At 45.3% G+C, this 21426-nt stretch overlaps 1 protein-coding gene across 3 annotated transcripts in view; it reads left to right on the top strand.

Annotated features, from left to right (window-relative positions):
- The first annotated feature begins 1219 nt into the window (after positions 1–1219).
- RCL1 (RNA terminal phosphate cyclase like 1) overlaps positions 1220–21426 on the top strand; it is a 57030-nt gene continuing 36823 nt past the window's right edge. Inside the window, exons 1-3 of one of the 3 annotated variants that reach the window (XM_042911914.1) lie at positions 1220–1503; positions 16939–17010; positions 19327–19502. In XM_042911914.1, coding sequence (XP_042767848.1) covers positions 1368–1503; positions 16939–17010; positions 19327–19502 — 384 coding nt within the window. In that variant the 5' untranslated portion in view covers positions 1220–1367. Of the gene's footprint in view, positions 1504–8539; positions 8847–16938; positions 17011–19326; positions 19503–21426 lie in introns of those variants that run through there. The other 2 variants (XM_042911915.1, XM_042911913.1) reach the window with 2 other exon arrangements.

Below are 21426 nucleotides of genomic sequence, written 5' to 3'. Positions count from 1 at the left end.
CTTAATAGACTTCTGCTCTGCTTGTTAAATTCTGTCTTTACCTCTAATAACCTGTCCCTCTGTGGGAGTTCAGACCTCTCCAGTGGTTCCTCATAACCCAGTCTCATCTACACAAGACTTGCTACCTTGGTTAATCTTACCCAAGCTCCACCCCTTGCAGATCACTGCCATCTTCCTCCCTCCCCCTGCCTAGCCCCTAAATCTTCTGGAACTCATGATCTGGTGATATTGTCCAAGAACAGTTGCAAACCCGTGTTATTATAATATTGGATTCTTCAGTTCGTGGTCATTTGATAGATATCTGCACCTCTCTTAAGGTTTTTGAGCCGAGGAGTGACACAATCCAATCTTTGGGAAGATTCTGGTGTGCAGGATTAAAAAGATAGGAAAGAGGGGAAAGCAGAGTCCGTGTGTGTATGTGTGAAGTTATTACAACTACCCATTTTGAGGCATGCGGGGTGGGAGGAACAGACTTGGCGAGAAGCGCTGTGAATGTAAAGGGACCGATGTGAAAGGGGCAAAGAAATCTTGGTGTCTCATAATAAAACAAGCAATGGCCTGGTGTCGCAAGACTCCGGTCCCAAAGCATGCGGCCACTGTCACCTGTGCAATGTTCCTCGAATCTTTCCTCAAGCGTAAGGAGGGAATGGGACTACCCCGCCTGGTGACAGCGGGGAGCGTGGGGACAGCGCCGGCAGCGTGCTCAGCGCGGAGTCTGCAACTGGATGAGCGCGCCAATCCCGTTTTCTCCTCTATAAAGAAAAAGGCGGGGAGATAATACCTTCCACATTTGGGGTTTGCGGTCAGTACTGAGGCTAAGTACCAGGCATGTGGTAGGCACCCAACCCCAGCCCGTCGCCTCCCCCGGCCGCCACGCCGGGAGAGACCCCAGGGAGACCTGCGGGGCAAGCGAGCTACAGCACCTGGCTCCCGGGCCACCTCCCGCACGCGCTCCCTCCCGCCAGGCGCTGTTGCCGGGGCCCGGGCACCGCCCCACTCCAGCGCGGGCCAATGGCAGCGCGGCCCGGGCACCGCCCAGCTCCAGCGCTGGCCAATGGAAGCGCGGCATGGGCACCGCCCTGATCTCGCGCGGACCAATAGCCGCGAGATCCAGCGCGGGAGCCGCCCCCGGTCGGGTGGGGAGGCGGGGTGTCGGTCACCGACTCCGCCCCTCTCCCCTCTGACCCGGTGTCTCGTCTCTCCGTCTTCCTGTTCCAAACCACGTGGACGCGCCGGGGGCTGCGGGGCTACGAGAGAGAGCCCGGGTCACCACCGCCGCTGTCGCCGCCGCCGCCGGGGTCGCGACCCTCGCTCCCGTCCGAAGTCGCTGCGCCCCAGCCGCCGGCACCTTTGCCGAGGGCGCGCACATGGCGACCCAGTCGCACTCCCTCAGCTACGCGGGCTGCAACTTCTTGCGCCAACGACTGGTCCTGTCCACCCTGAGTGGGCGCCCCGTCAAAATCCGAAGGATTCGAGCCAGAGACGACAACCCGGGCCTCCGAGGTACCTTGGGGCGGGCAGCGCGCAGGATGGGCGTGGGGGCTGCGGGCGTGCGGCGCGGATGCCCCGGGGGGCGGCGCGCGGGGAGCCTGCGCGTCCCGCGGGCGCGGCGGGGAGGGCTAGTGGCGCGTCGCCCCCGCACCCGGGCGCGCCGTGGCTGGGGTGGGGGAGGCGGGGTCGGGCCCGAGGGGCGTGCTCCGCGGCGCGCTGCGCTGGCGGCTCCGGGGCGCTGGTAGTAAACAGCTACACGTTTTCCAGCACTACGTGTTGCAACAAATCCCGGGCATCGCCCCCTCGCCCGCCTTCGGTCCCTCTTGCTCTCGCCCTCGCCGAGAACCTCTCAAAGGATAAAGGCAGTTTGCTGGACCGAACTGTGATTGGGCAGTTATAAGATGGAGAGAGATTTGGAGAGAAAAGTACCTACCACTGGTTGGTTCCGCGTCCTGTCCCAAAACACGTCTCAGAAACAGCTGCCCCCATGGACATCGGCTGTCCCTGTCGCCATGATTTCTCGGCTGCCCTCACACCTCTCTGTGAATGTGGATTAAAGACATTTTAAAAATTCTTTGTTTTTAGCCGTATCTGTGATGTGCGCAGGACGGAAGCTTTGGGATACATTTTTTAACAGTCATGGGCCTAATTGCCTTGCCTTTAGTAAGAGATTTGGTGACAAGCGCTAAACTACAGGTTTCCGAGCCCCCCTTTTGCCCTACAACGGTGGATTGATTACAAAACAGGCCCTATTTAAACCCAGATCAAGTTAAGTGGTGCCGATTTTCAACTGGTCCCCTGGACACATGCATTTTAAAGCTTCTGTCTGGTTATCCCAAACTGAGAGAGTCCCCCAAAGTGGGGGGAGGGGGGGGGAAGGAAAAACCTATCTGCACCTTGAAGGAGAGGGTTTGTGGTTGGTCCTGGAAGCTTTGTGGGTCGTGTCGAAGTGTGTAATTTTGCACCAACTTCTGTACTATGTGGCCAGCCCATTTCATCATCTGTCTGATGCCTATTCTGGAGGGTTACATTTCTGCTTCTCTTGAATGGTGATTGGTTGCGCGTAAAGGGAAAATGCCATGTCATTGATGGAGACAGAGGGTTAGCAAAGAAAGAACCAGAAGACCCTTCATACCTGGTGACCATGAGAAAGGTTTGTGTTGCTACATGATTGTCTTCTGTCTACTTCTCAGAAACCCTGAGGAAGTTTAAGGAGCGGCCCCAAGCATGGTTTATGCTGGGTATTCTCAGCATTTCTTGCCCGTATTTTGTGTCTGTTTGGGCAAAGCAATTGCTCGATTGCTTTCCTCTGGCATTCTCGGCCAGCTCTCCCCTTTACCTCCAGGTTACTCTAGAGAACTTGCCATTGGCTGGATATGGTACGACCAGCTTCTCCTTCTGTGAACACCGGGCGTAGTTTTTGTTTGTTTGTGTGTTTTGTTTTAATAGGAATAGAAGCACTGTGTCCTGGAAACCTGGGATTTCTGTGGAAAATATAGTACCTGTAAGATACAATTTAGTGTTTGTCTTTCGACAGGTGGCCTCCAAACTAATATTTAATGTTCCAAAGGATTCTTCCCTCCCCCCTGCCCCGGTCCTCTGTTTGTGAACTTCTCTTCGCTGCCATGCGCACGAACTCTCATTTCTTCCAACAGGGCCGGGCCACTTTGCACTTTTCCTGGAAGGACGCCAGACTGCACAACCTGGGGGAGGTAGTGCTTGTTGGCAGGTGTGCTGGTATTTTATGGGGAGCACCACGTAGAGCCTTATTTTTCTTACCTGATTAATATACCAAGGGGGAAAAAAAAAAGACCTCCTGATTTAGAGTTCTTTGTGCTGGTTCCAAGTCCTGAGAAATCTTGTAGATGTTTGCTTAATTTCTTCAAGAGGGAACTGAGATAAATGTATATATATGCATTCATGGTTACACACCCCTGTGTATGTATCATATGCATATCCACACACATACGTGCCTGTTTATGGAGGTCAATACAAGTGGCCCCTGATACAAGATACATGGTCATAGTCGAGAAAGCCCTTGGTAGTTTGATTGAAGGTGTAGCCAGGGGGCTGTGTTGCCAATCATCTGTCCCTTTCTGACTCTTTCTGACTCAGGTTCTGAGAATCGGCAACAACTCGGCCTATCCAATAAAATCTTCGCCCTAAGTAGAAAACTTGCGTCTCTTGAAGGTGCTTGCTTAATCATCCCTTCTGGAGGGTGGGGGGTGTGGGGCCTGCGTCAGGGGCAGTGGTTCAGAAAAGGTTACGGAGCCCCGGTATATGCGAGGCTTCGTGGGGCTTATCGAAGGAACACTTTCTGTATCTGCTGCCGGCCTGGACAGATAGGGTGGTGGCTGCCAGAATCACTGTCGGTGAAGGGAACAGCTTGTAAGTCAAAGGGTTCTTTGTTTATTACGTTGAGGTAAAATGCTTAATGTGTTGCGGTTGTAGTAGCTGGGTGGTTAAGAGCTGGGTCTGAGTCAGACCTTGGTTTGGGTCCTGGTTCTGCTTTCGCTCTTAGCTCTTGGACTTTGGGCGAGTTCTTTAACATTTCCAAGCCTCGGTTTTTTCATCGGTAAAGCGAGGCCAGCGTTACCAACCTCGTAGGGTTATTGTAAAGATTAAATGAAATAACACTCAAAGTGCCCCGAACAGTGCCTGGCACGTCGGCAGAATAAACGTTAGTTAGCTGGTTTTGCTACGTAACTTCTGCCTGCGAGGATAGTTCTGCTGTCTGGTGTCCGAAATCCGTTCCTGCTTCTATATGGGAACTTTTCACAACTTTCAACTTTGTCTTCTTTTAAAGAGAATTATGCCTTGATTTTATCTTCTCTTTTCCGTCTAAAGGGTTCCTTTTGGGTGATGGCTCCCAAGTATTTGTATGTATTACGTATAATGTAGTGGTTTTCCACGAGGGCAGTTTTGCTTCCCAGGGGGGCGTTTGGCAGTTTTTGGAGATATTTTTGGTGGTCACGACTGGGAGGCTGCTTCTGGCATCTAGTGGGTGGAGCCCAGGGATACCATAAACATCCTGCAGTGCATCAGACAACTTCCTCACATGAAGAATACTTCTGCCCAAAATGTCAACAGTGTGGATGTTGAAACACACCCTGGCATACAAGACTTAATCATTAAGCCTTTTCCTTTTTTTTTCTTTTCCCCGTGTCTCCGATGGTTGGGAATAGCAGCATGTCAACCAAGAAAGCTGCTCGGGGATTCAGAAGGGGCTGAGACACAGGGTCACACTCTGTGACTTCAGGCAAACAAGCTGATCTCTTAAATAAAAGTGCCTCCTTCCAACGCAGAGGGATTGTACATAATGAGAAGAATTGGAACCACAAGGAAAGATGCTCCTGGACTTGTTTTTATTAATTGTACAACCATATGTGTAATTTTTGCTTCACTCTTGAGAAACTTGAACAGTTGTGTTTCGTTCTACTCTTCCTATTAGGAGAAAATCTTTTTTTTTTTTTTTTTTGGCTGCTGTTTTCCTGCAGGTAGAAAGCCAAGGCATAGTTAGCAGGTAAACTAGCTGGTGAGGTTGACCGCAGGGCTGGAGGGAGACTGCAGCCAGCTCCCGCCCTCCGGGCTTGTTCTCCCTTTGAACTGCATGATGGACTTGGCTGTTCCTTGTCATGTTATAAAGCAGCCGTCCACACTGCCTCTGTCTCTGGATTTCCTGAGGGCTGTGTCATGCAGGGTTAGGTTGAGTTCACGGTGGGTAAGGTGAGGTCCAAATGGAAAGAATTCCGCGAGACTGATGGCCGTTTTAAGTGGGAATAACAGAAGGATAGACTTGGGCAGGAGGAGCCCTGCGTTAGCAGTTAGGACGCAGGCCTGCTCCGGCCCTGGTCCCTGAGCTCCGGTCCCCGTCCCTGAGCCAGTCACCTGACTGAGCCTCGGTTCCCCTGTGATATTGGAGAGAGGAGTTACGTGGACCCACGGGAGTGCTGCATGTGGCACAAGCAGATGAGATTCTGAAAAGGGAGGGGTGAATGGAGTTTTAATGAAAAGAATTCCTTCAAATGTGTTGCTGAAACATGCTACATAGAGGTCCTTTGAAAGGAAAACATCTTTTGGTAAATTGGTGGGTTGTTTTGGGGATAAGTCTGGCTGTTCATAAATTGCATCTTCTGGAAGGAGAATTGTAAGGGAAACTTGTTTTTCTCCTCTGAATACTTCTAACACCAGATGTGTGGGTTTTTTCCCCTACAAAGCAGTTCTCCTGTTCTCAACTAGCAACAACTGGGTGTACTACAGATTTAACTCAATTCTGACACTGTCTACATGGAGATAACTTCAGATCCCACAGGGTAAGGGCTCGGTCCCACCAGACTGCTGCCACTTGAGGTGCCAATCACAAGTCCCAATCGCACGTTCAGGCCACTTGTACTTACGACCAACTGGCTGTATAAATCGGGGGTTCCCACACTCCCTTCTTGGACTGATAATTTGCTACTGATAATTTGCTCACAAAGCTCAGGGAAACACTAATTTACCAGTTTATTATAAAGGATTTTATGAAGGATACGGCTGCACACACACAGATGAGGTATATAGGGCCAGGCCCCGAAGGGTCCCGAGGCAAGGGCTTCTGTCCCTCTGGAACCAGAGTATGCCACCCTTCAGCATGTGTGTTCATTCACCAGCCTGGAAGTTCTCTCCTTGTTCTAGAGTTTTACAGGATTTAATCTCCAGGCAGCCTCCCCTTCGCTCAGGGTCAGTTGGTGGGGCCGAAGTTTCCAAGCCTCTGATCACTTTTTTTCTGGTGACCAGTCCTATTCTGAGGCTGTATATGGGCCTCATCCTGAGTCACCTCATCAGCATAAATTCAAGTGTCCTCCAAAGGGGCTCCTTATGAATAAATTTTAAAAGACACTCCTATTATTTTGGAACTTCCAAGGGTCTTAGGAGCTCTGTGCCAGGAATTGGGGACAAAGACCAAATACATTTATTTATTTTCTTTTGAGTGCTTATTTATTTTGAGAGAGCATGCATGTGAGCAGGGGAGGAACGGAGAGAGAGGTGGAGACAGAATCCCAGGCAAGCTCCATGCTGTCAGCACAGAGCCCAGTGAGGGTCTCAGTCCCACAACCTGAGATCATGACCTCAGCTGAAATCAAGAGTCGGGTGCTTAACTGACTGAGCCACCCAGGCCCTCCACCCATTACTTAGTATACCACAAGGAGCACCTGTATTTTATTTTAGTAACAATAGTAGATTGAATAGTGTCTTGTTGATCGGGAACCTGCCGTTTTGTGCCTCTGTTGACTGTTACAGTTTGCTGCCACCTGACAATTATTGGGAGCCCCAAATGAGATACTCATCTTTTAAAGACAAACGCTAAGAATCCTAATGGTCTTCTTTCACATCTGCTGTTGCTTGGAAGCTGTAAAATGCTGTTCCAGATAGAATTGCGTACCATCTTTTTTTTTTTTAAACTAAGTTTTTAGTTATTTTTTGTTTTTTAAAAATGTTTATTTTGAGTGTGTGTGTGTGTGTGTGTGTGTGTGTGTGTGTGTGTGTATGCATGTGCTTGGGGCAGGGGCAGAGAGAGAGAGAAGGAGAGAGAGAATCCCAAGCAGGCTGGGCAGCTGTCAGCTCAGAGCCCTACATGGGGGCTTGATCCCACAAACCATGAGATCATGACCTGAGCTGAAATTAAGAGTTGAGTGCTTAACTGTCTGAGTCATCCAGGCACCCTGAAAGCTAAACTTTAGATTTTGAGATTGTTGTGGATTCATATGCAGTTGTAATACATAATACCAAGAGATCTTGTCTATACTTCAGCCAGTTTCCCCCATATGTAACATCTGGAAAAACTATAGTAAAGTATCATTTCCAGGAAATTGACATTGGTAAGAGTAAAGACACTGAACATTACCACAAGGATTCCTCAAGTTGCCCTTTTTCAGTAGCCACACTCATTTTTCCTCCTTGCCCCACCAACTTCTTTTTTTTTTTTTTTTTTTTTTAATTTTTTTTTTCAACGTTTTTTATTTATTTTTGGGACAGAGAGAGACAGCATGAACGGGGGAGGAGCAGAGAGAGAGGGAGACACAGAATCGGAAACAGGCTCCAGGCTCCGAGCCATCAGCCCAGAGCCTGACGCGGGGCTCGAACTCACGGACCGCAAGATCGTGACCTGGCTGAAGTCGGACGCTTAACCGACTGCGCCACCCAGGCGCCCCGCCCCACCAACTTCTTAACCCTTAGCAATCGATAATCTGTTCTCCATTCCTATAATTTTGTCATTCAGAGAATGTTATATAAGTGAAATCATAGTAAGTAACCTTATGCAATTGACTTTTCACTCAGCATGATTCTCTGGAGATTTAAGTTTTTTTTTAAATCAAGTTTGTTCCTTTTTATTGCTGAACAGTCTTCCGTGGTATGAAAGTACCACAGTTTTTCTTAACCATCCACCTGTTGAAAGACATGTGGATTGTTACCAGTTTGGGGGCCATTCTGAGTAAGGCTGCTATAAACATTTGTGTACAGGGTTTTATGTGAACATAAGTCTTTGCCTGGGATAAATGCCTGGGAGTGTAGTTGCTGGGTTGTGTGGTAGTTTGCATACTTAAACTGCCACACTGTTTTCCATTGTGGGTTTACCATTTTATATTCCCATCAGCAATGTGGGGGTGATATAGGTTCTGTACACCCTTGCCAGTATTCTGCATTGTCACTCTTTATTTTTTATTATTTTTCTTTTTAAATTATTTATTTTTCTTTTATTATTAAAACCCTGAGAGGTTTTAAAATGTGTTACTTCTTCTAAAATCAGCATCTTGATAATTTGGCTAAGCCTGTGCAGCTGGTGGCACTGAGGCCCCCTCCTGCCTCTGGCCCTGCAGACCAGCTGCAGAATCTGCTGGGCTCTTTCTGGATGACCTCCAAAGGTCATTGGCTGAGAGGCAGCAGTTTCAAGGTCATTGTCCTACCCCTTTCCCCATCAGAGGTCACATGTTGGAAAAGTCCCATCTTGACCACACTTTCTTGTAGAACTTGATGTTCTTGGATTTGGAGGACGGGCTGCCGTTTCCTGGGTGGTGGCCACGGGTGGGTGATGCTGTTGATGTGGAGGCCACTGATGGCATTCAGAAGGAAGAGGAACACCAGTGAGTGTAACCCGGTTTCAGAGGAGGATCACAAAACCCAGGAGCACCCCCCCCCACCCCAGAAAAGGAGGAAAGAGACAATGAAGGGGACAGAGCCCACGGTCCTCGCACACCTGGGATGCCATCGGGAGCTGCAGGGTGGCCGGTCCGGGCACAGGCAGTGCAGAAGCGCCATAGTCCAGAGAGGCGGCCATCAGCCACAGCCAGTGGCCGTCACGGGAGGAGCCGGAGGAGGTACTCCACCAAGGACTGGGATGGGGGCGGAACGCCATGCCGCCTCTGGGCCTCGTGGTTCCCCAGGCTCGTCCTCGAAGCCTCCTGCCAGTGGGCTCCCCGTTTCTATTTTGGCCATCTTCATGGGTGTCTTCATGGGTGGGGTGATAGGTGTAGTACTTGCTGTGCTCACTGCCTCCTTGGACGTCATTTCCTAGTAGGATTGTTTTGACCCTTAAGTTTTGAGAATTCTCTTTATGTGTTCTGGCCCTTTGTCAGATATGTGGACGGCTGATATTTTATCCCACTTTAGAGCCTGTCTTTTCATTCTCTCTCTCTCTTTTAAGTAGGCTCTATACCCAGTGTGGGGCTTGAACTCATGACCCTGACATCAGGAGGTGCTCGCTCCACCGACTTAAGGCACCCCCAGTCTTGTCGTTCTCTTAGTGGTATTTTGCAGAGCAAGATTTTACTTTTAATGTAATAGAATTTGTCAAATTTGTCTTTTATGGCTTGTGCTTTTGTTGTTGAAGCTAAGATCTCGTTGCCTAGCTCTAGATCCCAGAGATTTTTCATGTTCTGTTTTCTAAAGGTTTTATAGTTTTACATTTGATTTTTGTACTAGGTTTAAAACTTAGATTGAAGTTCCTTTTTTTTTTTTTTTTTTTTTTTCGGTTTTATGGGTGTCCAGTTACTCCAACACCATTTGTTGAAAGGGCTATCTTTCTTCCATTGAATCACTTTTGTACCTTTGTAAAAAAATCAGTTGGGCACATTTGTGTGGTTCTGTTTCTGGGGCCTTAATCCGGTTCCATTGATTTATAGGTCTGTTCCTTGGCCAGTAGCACGTACTCTTGATTACTGTACCTATCATCGTGTAGGCTGATCCCTCCAGCTTTACTCTTACTTTTTGTGATTTTATAAGGTATTCTGGTTCTTTTACCTTTCCATATAAATTTTAGAATGATCTTGTCTTATCTAAACACAAATCTTGTTAGGATTTTGACAGGAACCTTGTGTGGTTTTCAGCATATGAGTCCTATACACATTTTGTTAGATTTACACCTAAATATTTTACTTTTTTGAGCAGTTGTCAATGGTATGGTATTTTTAGTGTCGGTCTCCATCTATGTCAATGCTAGTATATAGAAATACAGTTCATTTTTCAGAAGATGTGTATCTTTTATCCTGTAACCTTGCTAAATTGTTAGTTCTGGGAGTCTTTTTGTAGAGTCTTTGGGATTTTTTTTTTTTTAAGTTTATTTATTTTGAGAGGGAGAGAGTGTGTGTGTGTGTGTGTGTGTGTGTGCGCAAGCTGGGGAGGGGCAGAGAGAAGGAGAGAGTATCCCAGGCAGGCTCCATGCCGTCAGCACAGAGCCCCTCTGCTCAGTCTTACAAACCATGAGATCATGACCTGAGCTGAAATCAAAAGTCAGACCTTTGACTGACAGAGCCACCCAGGCACCCCTTTCGGATTTTCTGTGTAAACAACCATGCCATCTGCAAATGGGAATAGTTTTATCTTTCTGAACTTTATGGCTTTATTTCCTTTTCCTTACTGCACTCGCTGAAACTTCTACACCATATTAAGTATGCAGTGAGAGCAAACTGCCTTGCCTTGTTCACTGTCTTAGGGGGAAAGCCTCCAGCGTTTGGCTGCTAAGTGTAGTGTTAGCTGTGTGGGTTTTTTTTTTTTTTTTGTTTTGTTTTGTTTTGAAGATGCTTTCCATGAAATTGAGACAGTTCCCTTCTATTCGTATTGTTCTAAGGGTTTATCATTATTATGAATGAGTGTTGTATTTTGTCAAATGCCTTTTCTACACCAATTGACGTGATTGTATGATTTTTCCTCCCAATGTGTTTGTAAAGAAAAGGACTACAACTGAAGAATTTATATATAAATGGGAAACTTGGAAGGTCATAAAGCAGTATAAATCAGAGAGTTAAATTTCCTACTGTTAATTTTATTTCTTTTACAGGTTTTTGTATAAACACCTGAAAGTATGGGACAAAAAAAGTAATCTTCAGTGTTTGTTATTATAAATAAAACAGCAATAAAATTTTTTGTATCTCCTAGCATACTTCTATTTCTGCAGGATAGAGTTCTAGATGTGGAATTGCTAGGCCAAAGACAATGCTTTCTTAAAATGTGGGGTCAAATCAAAGTATGTGAAATCCTCTTGCCTAATTGGTAAGCTAACTTTTCCCTTAATTGTGATTTCTTCCTTGTATTGACACCTTCTGCATTTTTTTTTTTTTTTGGAGATGTATTTAATGGTATTTCTAGCATAGCAGATTAGAGAGATGATTGGATTTCTTTGCGTTTTTCATATTTTTTAAAGGTACTCTTTCTTTGAACTTGGTTTTTATTTCTTAAAAATGAGCTTTTACCAAAGTGTACTACACATTAATAAAAGTGCAAAGATCATAGATATATAGCTTGGTGAATTACTACAAAGGGGATATGCTCCCATAGCCATTATCCACGCCAAGAAATAAAACAGCAGCCCTGAGACCCCTCTCATGCTTGTTTTGTCACATCATTTTCTCCACCTGCAGTGTAAGTAATAAACTGCCTTTTTGAAGCATAAATTAAATTTCTGAAATGTTAACCGTAATTTATATAAGTGGTCTTATAGAGTCTGTATTTAAAAAAAAAAAAATTTTTTTAATGTTTATTCATTTTTGAGAGACAGAGAGAGACAGAGCATAGTGGGGAAGGGGCAGAGAGACAGAGAGGGAGACACAGAATCTGAAGCAGGCGCCAGGCTCCGAGCTGTCAGCACAGAGCCTGACACGGGGCTCGAACTCACGAACTGTGAGATCGTGATCTGAGCCGAAGTCGGATGCTCAACCGACTGAGCCACCCAGGCACCCCGAGTCTGTATTTTTTGTGTATGTCTGGTTTCTTTGTTCTGTATCGTGTTTGTAAGATTCATCTTTGTTGTAGCAGCAGTTGATTTTCATTGCTATAGCGTGCTATCACATTTTATTAATATGGCACAATTTTTGGCTTCTGTGGTAAAGTATCGCAAATAACTAGTTCCATTCTGTGACTTGTCTTTTCACACTTAGTGGGTTTTTTTGATGAGCAATAAGTACGATTAATGTCGCCCAGTCTATAAATCTTTCTCTGCCCTGTAAAGAAATCTTGGTCTACCCCAAGGCCAATGAAGATGTTCTCCTTGAACTTCTAAAGAGGCCTCTGTTTTTATCTGTAAAAGTCTGTTACAATAAATAAATTCATTCTTCATACTTTTTAAAACAGAATTAGATATTGAATTTTAACAGATGCCTTTTTAGTAGTAGTTAAGCTAGTTACCTGATTCCCCCCCCCCCCCGCCTCCGTTTTTGTATTTAATCTTGTATTTAATAATGTCGTCTTTTTTTTTTTTAAGTTTATTTATTTATTTTGAGAGAGAGAGCACGAGTGGGGGAAGGGCCTAGAGAGAAGGAGAGAGAGAGAGAGAGAGAGAGAGAGAGAGAGAAAATCCGGGAGAATCCCAAGCAGGCTCCACACTGTCAGTGCAGAGCTGGATGTGTGGCTCAACCCACAAACCTTGAGATCACGAGCTGAGCCAAAGTCAGATACTTAACCGACTGAGCTATTCAGGTGCCCCTCATTTGTTCTCATTAAATGAAGTTAGTTTGGGGGCGCCCAAACAGTTAAACATCTGACTTCAGCTCAGATCAGGATCTCACGGTCCGTGGGTTTGAGCCTCGCGTCGGGCTCTGCTGATAGCTCAGAGCCTGGAGCCTGCTTTGGAGCCTGCTTTGGATTCTGTGTCTCCCTCTCAGCTCTGCCCCTCCCCTGCTCACACTCTGCCTCTCACTCCCAGAAATGAATAAATGTTAAAAAAAAAAAAAAAGATTAAAAAACGTAAAAAATAAACAGAATAAATTAGTTTGTAATTTTTTATTTTGCATGTGATGCTCTTAACTGTTCTGTGATTGAAGCCATCTCTCTGTGCTTTTGTTGTTGTTGTTGTTCTTTGGAATACGTAATATAAGAATTATTTTCCTTTGAATTGTCGGGAAAACATTTGCCAGCAACTTCATCAGTGATCTTTTTGATTTATTGATAAATTTTCTCCTTCCCTTAGTTTTAGATTTCTCTTTCTGTTTATCTGTTTATCATCTTTTTACATAGCTATATTAATTTCAAATGTATCCATAGAGATTATAGTTTCTTTTTAATTATATTATTTTTTATTTCTGATTTTCTTAACTCACATTTTATTTCTTCTTACAGATGAATGAGACTATTGATCTGTGTTGTATTTTTTAAATTAATTAATTGATTAATTTTTAAAGCAGGCTCCATGCCCAGTGTGGGGCTTAAACTCACAGTGTGGGGCTCGAACTCACAACCCTGAGATTAAGAGTGGCATACTCTACTGACTGAGCCAGCCAGGTGCCCCTGTGTCGTATTTGTTAAAATGAATTAGCTTGATTTTTTTTCTGCTATAGTTTCCACTTTTAAAATCTTTTTGAGATTATTTTTTCATTTACTTTTTGGCTTGTAAATCTGTTCCGTATCTGAAATCTCAGTTCATCATCAGTAATACATCATAATGTATTACTACATATTATACATAGAATACGTATATTTTATACATAATGACTGTAGTATTTAGAAAGATCTTTCATAGGCTATTTAATGAAAGTGGTTTTGTTGGCTATTTAAATTGTGTCACAGTACCTTTATTTGTATTTTTTAACTTAAATTTTATGTATTTTAAAAAATATACGCATGGCATGAAATTCAGAGGGAACAAAAAGGGTTTATAAGATGGGCTTTTGTCTCTTTTTTATTTTTCCTTCCCTGTGAAGCAACCGGTGTTAACCAGTTTGTTGTGTTTCTTTCCAGGGCTATTTTTTACATAAATAAGCAAATACGTATGTATGTTGTCCTCTTTCACACAAATGGCCATCAGCTTCCTACTTTTTTTTCACTCAGCATACCATGCAGATGATTTATATCAGTATATAAGAAATCTCTTTAATTTTGATGCTATGGAGTGTTCTGATATATATCCTGTATGTATTTATACCTAACATTTATATATGAATGTTATAAATAGATATAAATAAACATCCTTATTTGAGACATAGTTTGCCTTAGTGAGGAGTGGGTCAGGCTGATGACTGCCACTGTTTTACAGAGTTACTGGCCCCTTAAAGAAGTGATGAGCTCACTTCCCTTAAGGAGGGGAGTGCATTAGGTATCAGAGGCAGTATTTAATGAATTCTGAGATTGAAGGTCCTGATAATATAAATTTTTAACAAATGTTGACTACAGTAACATAACATGCGTAAAACATAAAAGTGGTGCTTAAAAGGTTATATGGTGAACACCTGTGTGACCCCATCCGCGTCAAGAAATGGAACATTGCTGACCTGTGGGGCCGGGCGTCTTCCAGTAGAGACTCCCTTCTCTGCTGCTGCTGGCAGTCACTCTCCTGACCACTATGGTAGTTGTGCCGATGGTCTTTATAGCTTTATCACCTAATCATGTATTCCCAAGCAGTGCAGTAAACTCGTGCCTATTTTTGGATGTTTTTCCCCAGTGTTTTTGGATACTTGAAACTGTACCCCCAAGAGCAGTCTTGAGGAGGAAGAGTCACAAAGGGTGTATGGGAAGTGAAAGGACAACGGATCCTACACATCTTGCCTTAATGAAGTCTGCGGACTTCAGTCTTACTATTATTAGGTGAACTTGAGAGCTTTCTCATACCACGTGATGGAGCTATATCTTCGCTGTTGCCAGGATTCTGGAACTAGCTCTTGTGTTTGGTTCTTTGAAGTACTGTTTCTGAGTCACCTATTTGCTGTGACCAGGGGATGGTCTAGCCTGGAGGTCTCTCTACGTGCCCATTCTGTTCCTGCCTGTGCCCCTCTGCTGGGCGTTTTAAACTGTGTTGGTGCGTAAGTGCTCCCGTGGATTGCAGAAGAAAAAAAAATGGAAAGTTAGGCTTTTGTTTTAATGTTCTTTTTTCTTTCCTAATCTGTAAGAGCTATGCAGTTTAATCTTGGACTTTATTCATGAATTCTTGTTCCTCAATCCCCTTTAGTCACCTCAAAAACTTGAGCAAATCAAGGTTTCCTTTTTTTGTGCAGAGCACGTTGCGTTTGCTAAAAATACAGGCAGAAAGTGGCGCTGTGGTCTTGATCATGCCCGATTTTTAAAACCAGAATATGCTAGGGGCGCCTGGGTGGCTCGGTTGAGCGTCCAACTTCAGTTCAGGTCATGATCTCGCAGTTGGTGGGTTCGAGCCCCATGTCAGGCTCTGTGCTGACAGTTCAGAGCCTGGAGCCCGCTTCGGATTCTGTGTCTCCCTCTCTCTCTGCCCCTCCCCTGCTTATACTCGCTCGCTCTCTCTCAAAAATAAATAAAACTGTAAAAACTTTAAGAACTCTATATAAAGAGGCCATAGAAGTCATTTTGTAGTTGAGTTATTTTCAAACTTTGGGATGCTGCCTAACACCACGACCAAGTACGCATACAGATATTTGTAAAGCGTTAAGGTTTCGCCAACAGTTAACTCCGTACAGTTAACTCTGACATTGTTTATTCTATTCTGGTTTCGTTAAAAATGTTGATTGGGGACCCATTAAATGGTCTGCAGGACTCTGCGGTAGGTCAGTGCCTACAGTTAAGAGGTACCGTAATTTTCTGGAGGAGGTGGTGGACTCAGGATTAAACGGAGTTCGGCAAAGTGGCGTCCCTGGTTAGTGTGGACCGTGGAGAAGGACAGGCTTGCCCTCCGCCCCCGGCTTCGTCACTTGCTGGTCCTCATTCTCGGGCCCCAGCCTCCTATGAAATGGGAACAGCCCTCCCTGCCGTGGGGATTTGAGGATTAAATGAGAGAATGTCCGGCTGTAAGGCATGCTTTGATGCACACCTGCTGGAATTAGCCGTCGTTCCCTGTTCAGGGCTCGCCGGAGTCTCTGACTTCTAGCCCAGTGTTCTCGGTACGGATTGCAGCATCTACTGTGACGGGGGTGCGGGGACAGCAGTAAGTAACTGCACAGGTGGACGGGAATTGCTTAGCCCTCTGGATCAGTTCAGGCGGCTGCTGGGGTCTGTGCTGGAAACTTCTGTTAGCGTATAGAGGGGTGCAGACTGCCTAAATCGCCAGGTGGTGGCCATGCCTTTGGTGCAGAAAAGTTAGTCTTCCTGTCCTTGTTCACGGACACAGGTTGACGCCAGAGAGGGAGTGAGAGAGAACGAGTGTGTGTGTGACCCACTTATGGGAAGGCACAGGACTTACAGGAAGTGCCGTCCTGCCTGAGTCTTCATTCTACCTCCTCTCCTTTTTCACATTTAAAATCCATTTCTTCCCCCTCGGCCCACCCCCCTTTTAAGTAATGCCCACTTTTTATGTTTTAGACGACAATCTGTCCGTAAAAGGAATTGAAGCAAATACGTACATCCAGATTTAAATAAGAAAGTTAAATTCGTACAATGTCCTACCATGAAGAGAAACCCATTCGTTAACACGTGGGTGCTTTTTCTTGCAGTCTTTTTTTCACACATTAAAAAGAAGGTGACGGTAATATTGTACATTCAAGTATGTGTGTAATGAAATGAAAAACTAAACTGGGGTGATAGCTCCAGGTGAGTAAGAGGCATGATGAGGGGAGAGAAGGGACGGTGTTGAGTGGAGGAAACCGGGACCCCTTACTGCTTCGGAGACTGGAGGGTGGCCTGCACATTCATCTGCCCTCTCAGGTGGGGAACAAATATGAAATTGACTCTAAAACTCTTCCCTCCTTTCTGCTGCTTCTCCCTTGTTTGGCATGCACGCCTGAGGTCAGAAGAACAGGCCTTTATGGGTGTTAGGCTGCTGAAATTAATACCCCGCTAGATGCAGGTAGAGTTGCTGTTTGTCGTGGAATATGAAAGCCGAATTGTTTCTCATAGTTCCACTAAACATAGACATGCCAGTCGGTGCTTTTCTGGTGCTTCGGTTTCCTCAGCCAGTGGTCCCGGCCCTGTCCCGACTCGAACCCGGGTGTGGTGCAGGGGTCACGGACCTTCCACTGCAGTTCCCGGATGAGACCTCTTCTCTGGAAACGGTGACCAGTCTGTGTTCTCTTTCCCCCGCAGACTTTGAAGCCAGCTTCATAAGGCTGTTGGACAAAATAACTAATGGTTCTCGGATCGAAATAAACCAAACAGGTAAGCGCTGTCTCTTCCCATTCCTGAAAGCAGCCACGTGTGCTGCTGACCCGTTCCTCTACTTCTCGTGCCTCTTAACGGGATAAATATTTGGGTGGGAAGACCTGGCTTCCTGCCTGTGAGAAGTCGACTGGAGACGTGTGTCAGATCTGCCAGCGTGAGGGGCGCACCCTTGACTGAGAGAAGTTAGAAGGCTGAACGTTTCAGCTCAAGCAGGCACCTCCTCTGCTTCAGCAACAAAAGTACTTCACGCCTAAAATCGATGTGCGGCTTTTCAAAGTCCGATTGTTTATTTTGTCACAATAAAATTTTACAACAAAGTCTGTGAGATAGTTGAACGCGCTGAATTTTATTTTATTTTTGTCTTTTAAAAGAAGCACGCACAAGCGTATGCAGAAGATGTGAAAATCCCTTCACCTGTTTCTTCTTCCAGCCCCGCCCCGAGGGGCCGCTGCGGTCACGGTCTGGGGCGTGTGCCCTGGTCTCTTTTCCACGCATTTGCTTGCATGGCGCTTCCGTATCTGAGACCAGCAGGGTCATGCTCTTCATGTTGTTCTGCAGCCAGCGTTTTTTCGCTGTCACCGAGGTCTCCGAGAACTTTCCCTGCCAGGCATACGCAGATCTATCTCGATATTTCAGTGCACCTAGTAGAGTATTCTGGCGTGGGGATGCATGATCATTTATTTGATTGTTCCCTACTGATAAACATTTAGGTTCTTTTTAGCTGTTTGTTTGCTGTTAGGAACTCTTCTCAACCTTGTCAGGGAGACCATGGCAAACATCCTTTGGCCGGCTCCACGAGCTGTTAACCTTTGCACATGTATTCAGCAAAGGAAACCATGACCTTTCTCATGCATTGGCTCTCTTAAGAAAGAAGACCAGCTTGGCCTGATAAGTGGCCCTTGTGTCACAGGAGATTCAGCGGCCTGTAGCCACATTCAGCCATGCCTTACGGAGAACAAGTTTCAGGCGTGAGACCTCAGGGGGTCGTTGCAAGCTGTCATTCCCTGAGTTCTCCTTGGCTTGTTTACTTGGAAATTGCTGGAGATTTTTAAAAAATTAAAAATTTTTAATATTGTTTTGCTGGAGATTTTTTTCAGCAATTTTTATCGGTGATTCAGAGGGTGCGTAATTCTTTTCTAGTCCTCTCTTCAGCTCAAGTTGGGAAGTAAGACATTTTACATGATCCTGCTTCCTCCTCATGTGCCCTGCGCCCACCAGCGTAGAAGCCTTCAATTCTGATAATCTGGCCAATTTGTCACCCTGTTAATTTGCAGGCATAAACAGATTTGCAGAATTTAGTGGTTACGTTTTTTTTTTTTTTTGTTTTTTTGTTTGTTTGTTTGTTTTTGGCTTTTTGACCTAAAGGATTGGTTTTAGACTAATCTAAAATTTAATTTAGACTAACTGATGTAGACTCTTTCCCACTTTGATCAGAACATGATTCTGATTGTGATCATTGGGATTTTGGCTTTTAATTTGGTAAAACCTACATTTATTTTATGAACCTCTCAAGAGTGGCTTTCCTTGTGAGGGACTGAGCGTAAATCTCTTTCCTCTAATGTTAAATGTATTGGTAAATTACGCCAGGAGACACTGACAAAAGATTTTGAGCAGCAGCAATACCATGTTCAGCCATTTATGCCCTCCCCCCAAAATCTAGAATATTTTACTTTGCTTTTCCTCTAATACATACACCCAGTAAGAAACTTTTTGGATGATACGGATATGGGAAAGAGTGAACGAAGATAATGGAGTTTCCACCAAAGCTATTCAATAATTTTAGATCTTTCTATTTGTTGTTATTAAATTTAAAAAGAGCTACTATGAATGGAATTAAGTGCCATGAAGTACTTGCCTTCTCTAGGAATCCTGTTGATGAGTGCAGTTTCTGGGAAATCTCGTTTCAAGGGCCTGGAAAGAAGCTGGTTGCTGATGTGACCATTTCAGCACATCATTCGCAGAGCCCTCCACCAGCAGGCAGAGTGTGCTGTTGGAAGCCCATAGCGCCCGTTGGGATCTCTCCTCTGTGCCCTGCCACGACTTTGGCAATTCAGATGCTTAGGGAGGGGTTTAATTTATTACTGTTTATTAAATTACACTCACAGTTTATTATTGTTACAGGGGCTTGACAGTAATGAGTCAGCTTTTGGAAAAGTTAAGTGTGGGCTCTTAGGAATGGCATTTTGAACTTCTCGGATGCCCTTGTCAGACTTTCCCCTTGGGACTCACTGCTTTTGTTGCCTTTTTGACACTTCGTGTTTTTTGTTTTTTTGTTTTTTCGGCTGAATGTGGCTCTTCCTCCTCCGGTATAAGGAACAACCTTGTATTACCAGCCCGGCCTCCTGTATGGCGGGTCCGTGGAACATGACTGTAGTGTCCTTCGCAGCATTGGCTACTACCTGGAGAGTCTTCTTTGCCTGGCTCCGTTTATGAAGCACCCGTTAAGAATTGTCCTGCGGGGGGTAACCAATGACCAGGTTGACCCTTCGGTGAGTAGTGAATAGTCTTGTCTCTTGTCACAGCCCAGCTTTTGAGAAGCAAGTTCCTGACAAAGCACAGGTTTCATTGTTGAGGGTCTCCGTTTCGTTATTTACCTTGAGATTTAGACATTAATCACCCCGGGAAGCAGATGAACCAAAATTTGCAATCATCAAATGCCGTGATGACTGTTAACATTCATCAAGGTGCCTTTCGCCGTCGTGTCTAAGAACCTTCAGAGCAGATGTGTGCAGTCTCATCATGGTTGACATGAAAAATGGCTCTGTTGGCTCCAGTGCTGGAGCGTGGATCTTCCTAAGGTCATGTGATGGCTGCGGCTGCAAGGCAGCAGACCAAAATTTCAGACAGAAAATAATAATATCTCCTTGGCATTGCTGTAGCATTATCTTGAGTTAACTGAGATTTTAACCATAAATTTTAGGGCTTTTCTTCTTCTGAGAAGAGTTTGCAGATTTAGAAAAAGGGCAGGGGCGGGGAAGGTATACGCGAACTCTGATAGTTTGTGGGCGCCAGCGACCTCCTCATTAAGCATGCAAATTTTCCTGCGTGTGTGGGGAGGATAGTTTAATATATACCTGGAATTTTCGTTGTGGCCACCACAGCTGTCTTAGAGTCATTCAAGGATGGGTTTTGTCGTGTGTGTGAGAGAGATACTAGAACAGTTCTGTCCAGGCCTGCCTTAGACCTTTCTTGCGGGGAGGGAAGGATCCCCTGCTCTCCAGAGAAGGTATCTGAAAACCCAAGGCCATGATGTGAAGTTCTTACCAAGGACACCTTACCAAGGCTCACCTCCACCGACTTGGGACCGGGACCTCGGAGAGGGTGGCTCCGGAGGCGGAATGGGAAGTGTGTGTAGCTTTTCTAGCCAGTAAAGACCAGTTAGGTGGCGCCTTGAGCCCCAAAGCGGAGACCGCTGGTGTTCACCAAGACATCTCGTAGGGGGGAAACGTGGTTAATGTGTTGCTAGGCACTAAGACACTTACTCCTCAATTCTTGGGAGTTCGGGTGCACAGACTCTTCCGAGGATCCTGGGTACGGTGCAAGACCTGAAATTGTCAGCTGTAAGGGAATGTGCACAGCCTCTTTAGAATTTTAAACTAATTTCAAATGATTCCTTTTTTACTGCATTTTCTGACGATTCTAGGAAATGGGCCTTTCAGTTAGAAATGTGACAGGAGGCCTTTCACTTCTGGATTGGGGCGGGGGGAGCAAGAGCCTTGCATAATGGGAAAAAGCTCTGAAACATGAGGAAACTTGGGTACTGGCTGCCTCAGTTATGTACTCTTTTTTTTTTTTTTTTTCTATAATTGCCAATAATCTTAAAAGCTATTTGCACTGGCGTTATTAAAAAAAAGTTTTGTATGGTAACAGTGACAAAGATTAGTTGATGAATTCCCCAGAGATAATACTTAACTCTTGTGTGCAGAGTATTTAAAAAAAAAAAAAAATCTGTTTTCAGGTGTGGTGGGGCTCTGCTTTTTCTAGCTTCACGGCTAAAGTGACCTTGGTGAATACTTGACTCCAGCCTAGGATAAAAGAAATACACCTGATCCTGGATGAAGAGTAACTTCTTCAGCCTGTGGCTTCATTTCAAGCTTTCTCTGTGATGTTTGGCTTCCCCGATTCACGTCCGTGCCCACTGTGTGCACACAGGATGAACTCAAGGAGTTTTGCCCTTCGGGATCTTGAGCTCCTAAGGTGGACAGCTATGGAGGCAGCCAGGGGGGCTACGAGGGTACCCTTATCAGAGGTATAGGCAAAATGCTGAGGGCTGGGAGGGTTTTTTAGAGGAAAGGAGGCCACAGAGTCAGTCTTGGATTTTAGGAAGATGACTCCGGAGGCCAAGATGAGGATGAATTGGAAAGGTCTCAACTAGTTTGAACATCATGGAGGTGGAAGTAGAAAGGAAGGGAC

This window comes from Panthera leo, chromosome D4 (genome assembly GCF_018350215.1).
Source record: "Panthera leo isolate Ple1 chromosome D4, P.leo_Ple1_pat1.1, whole genome shotgun sequence".
Taxonomy (NCBI): Eukaryota; Metazoa; Chordata; class Mammalia; order Carnivora; family Felidae; genus Panthera; species Panthera leo.
Note: the sequence above shows the minus strand (reverse complement) of the source record. Positions and strands in the feature narration are given on the sequence as shown.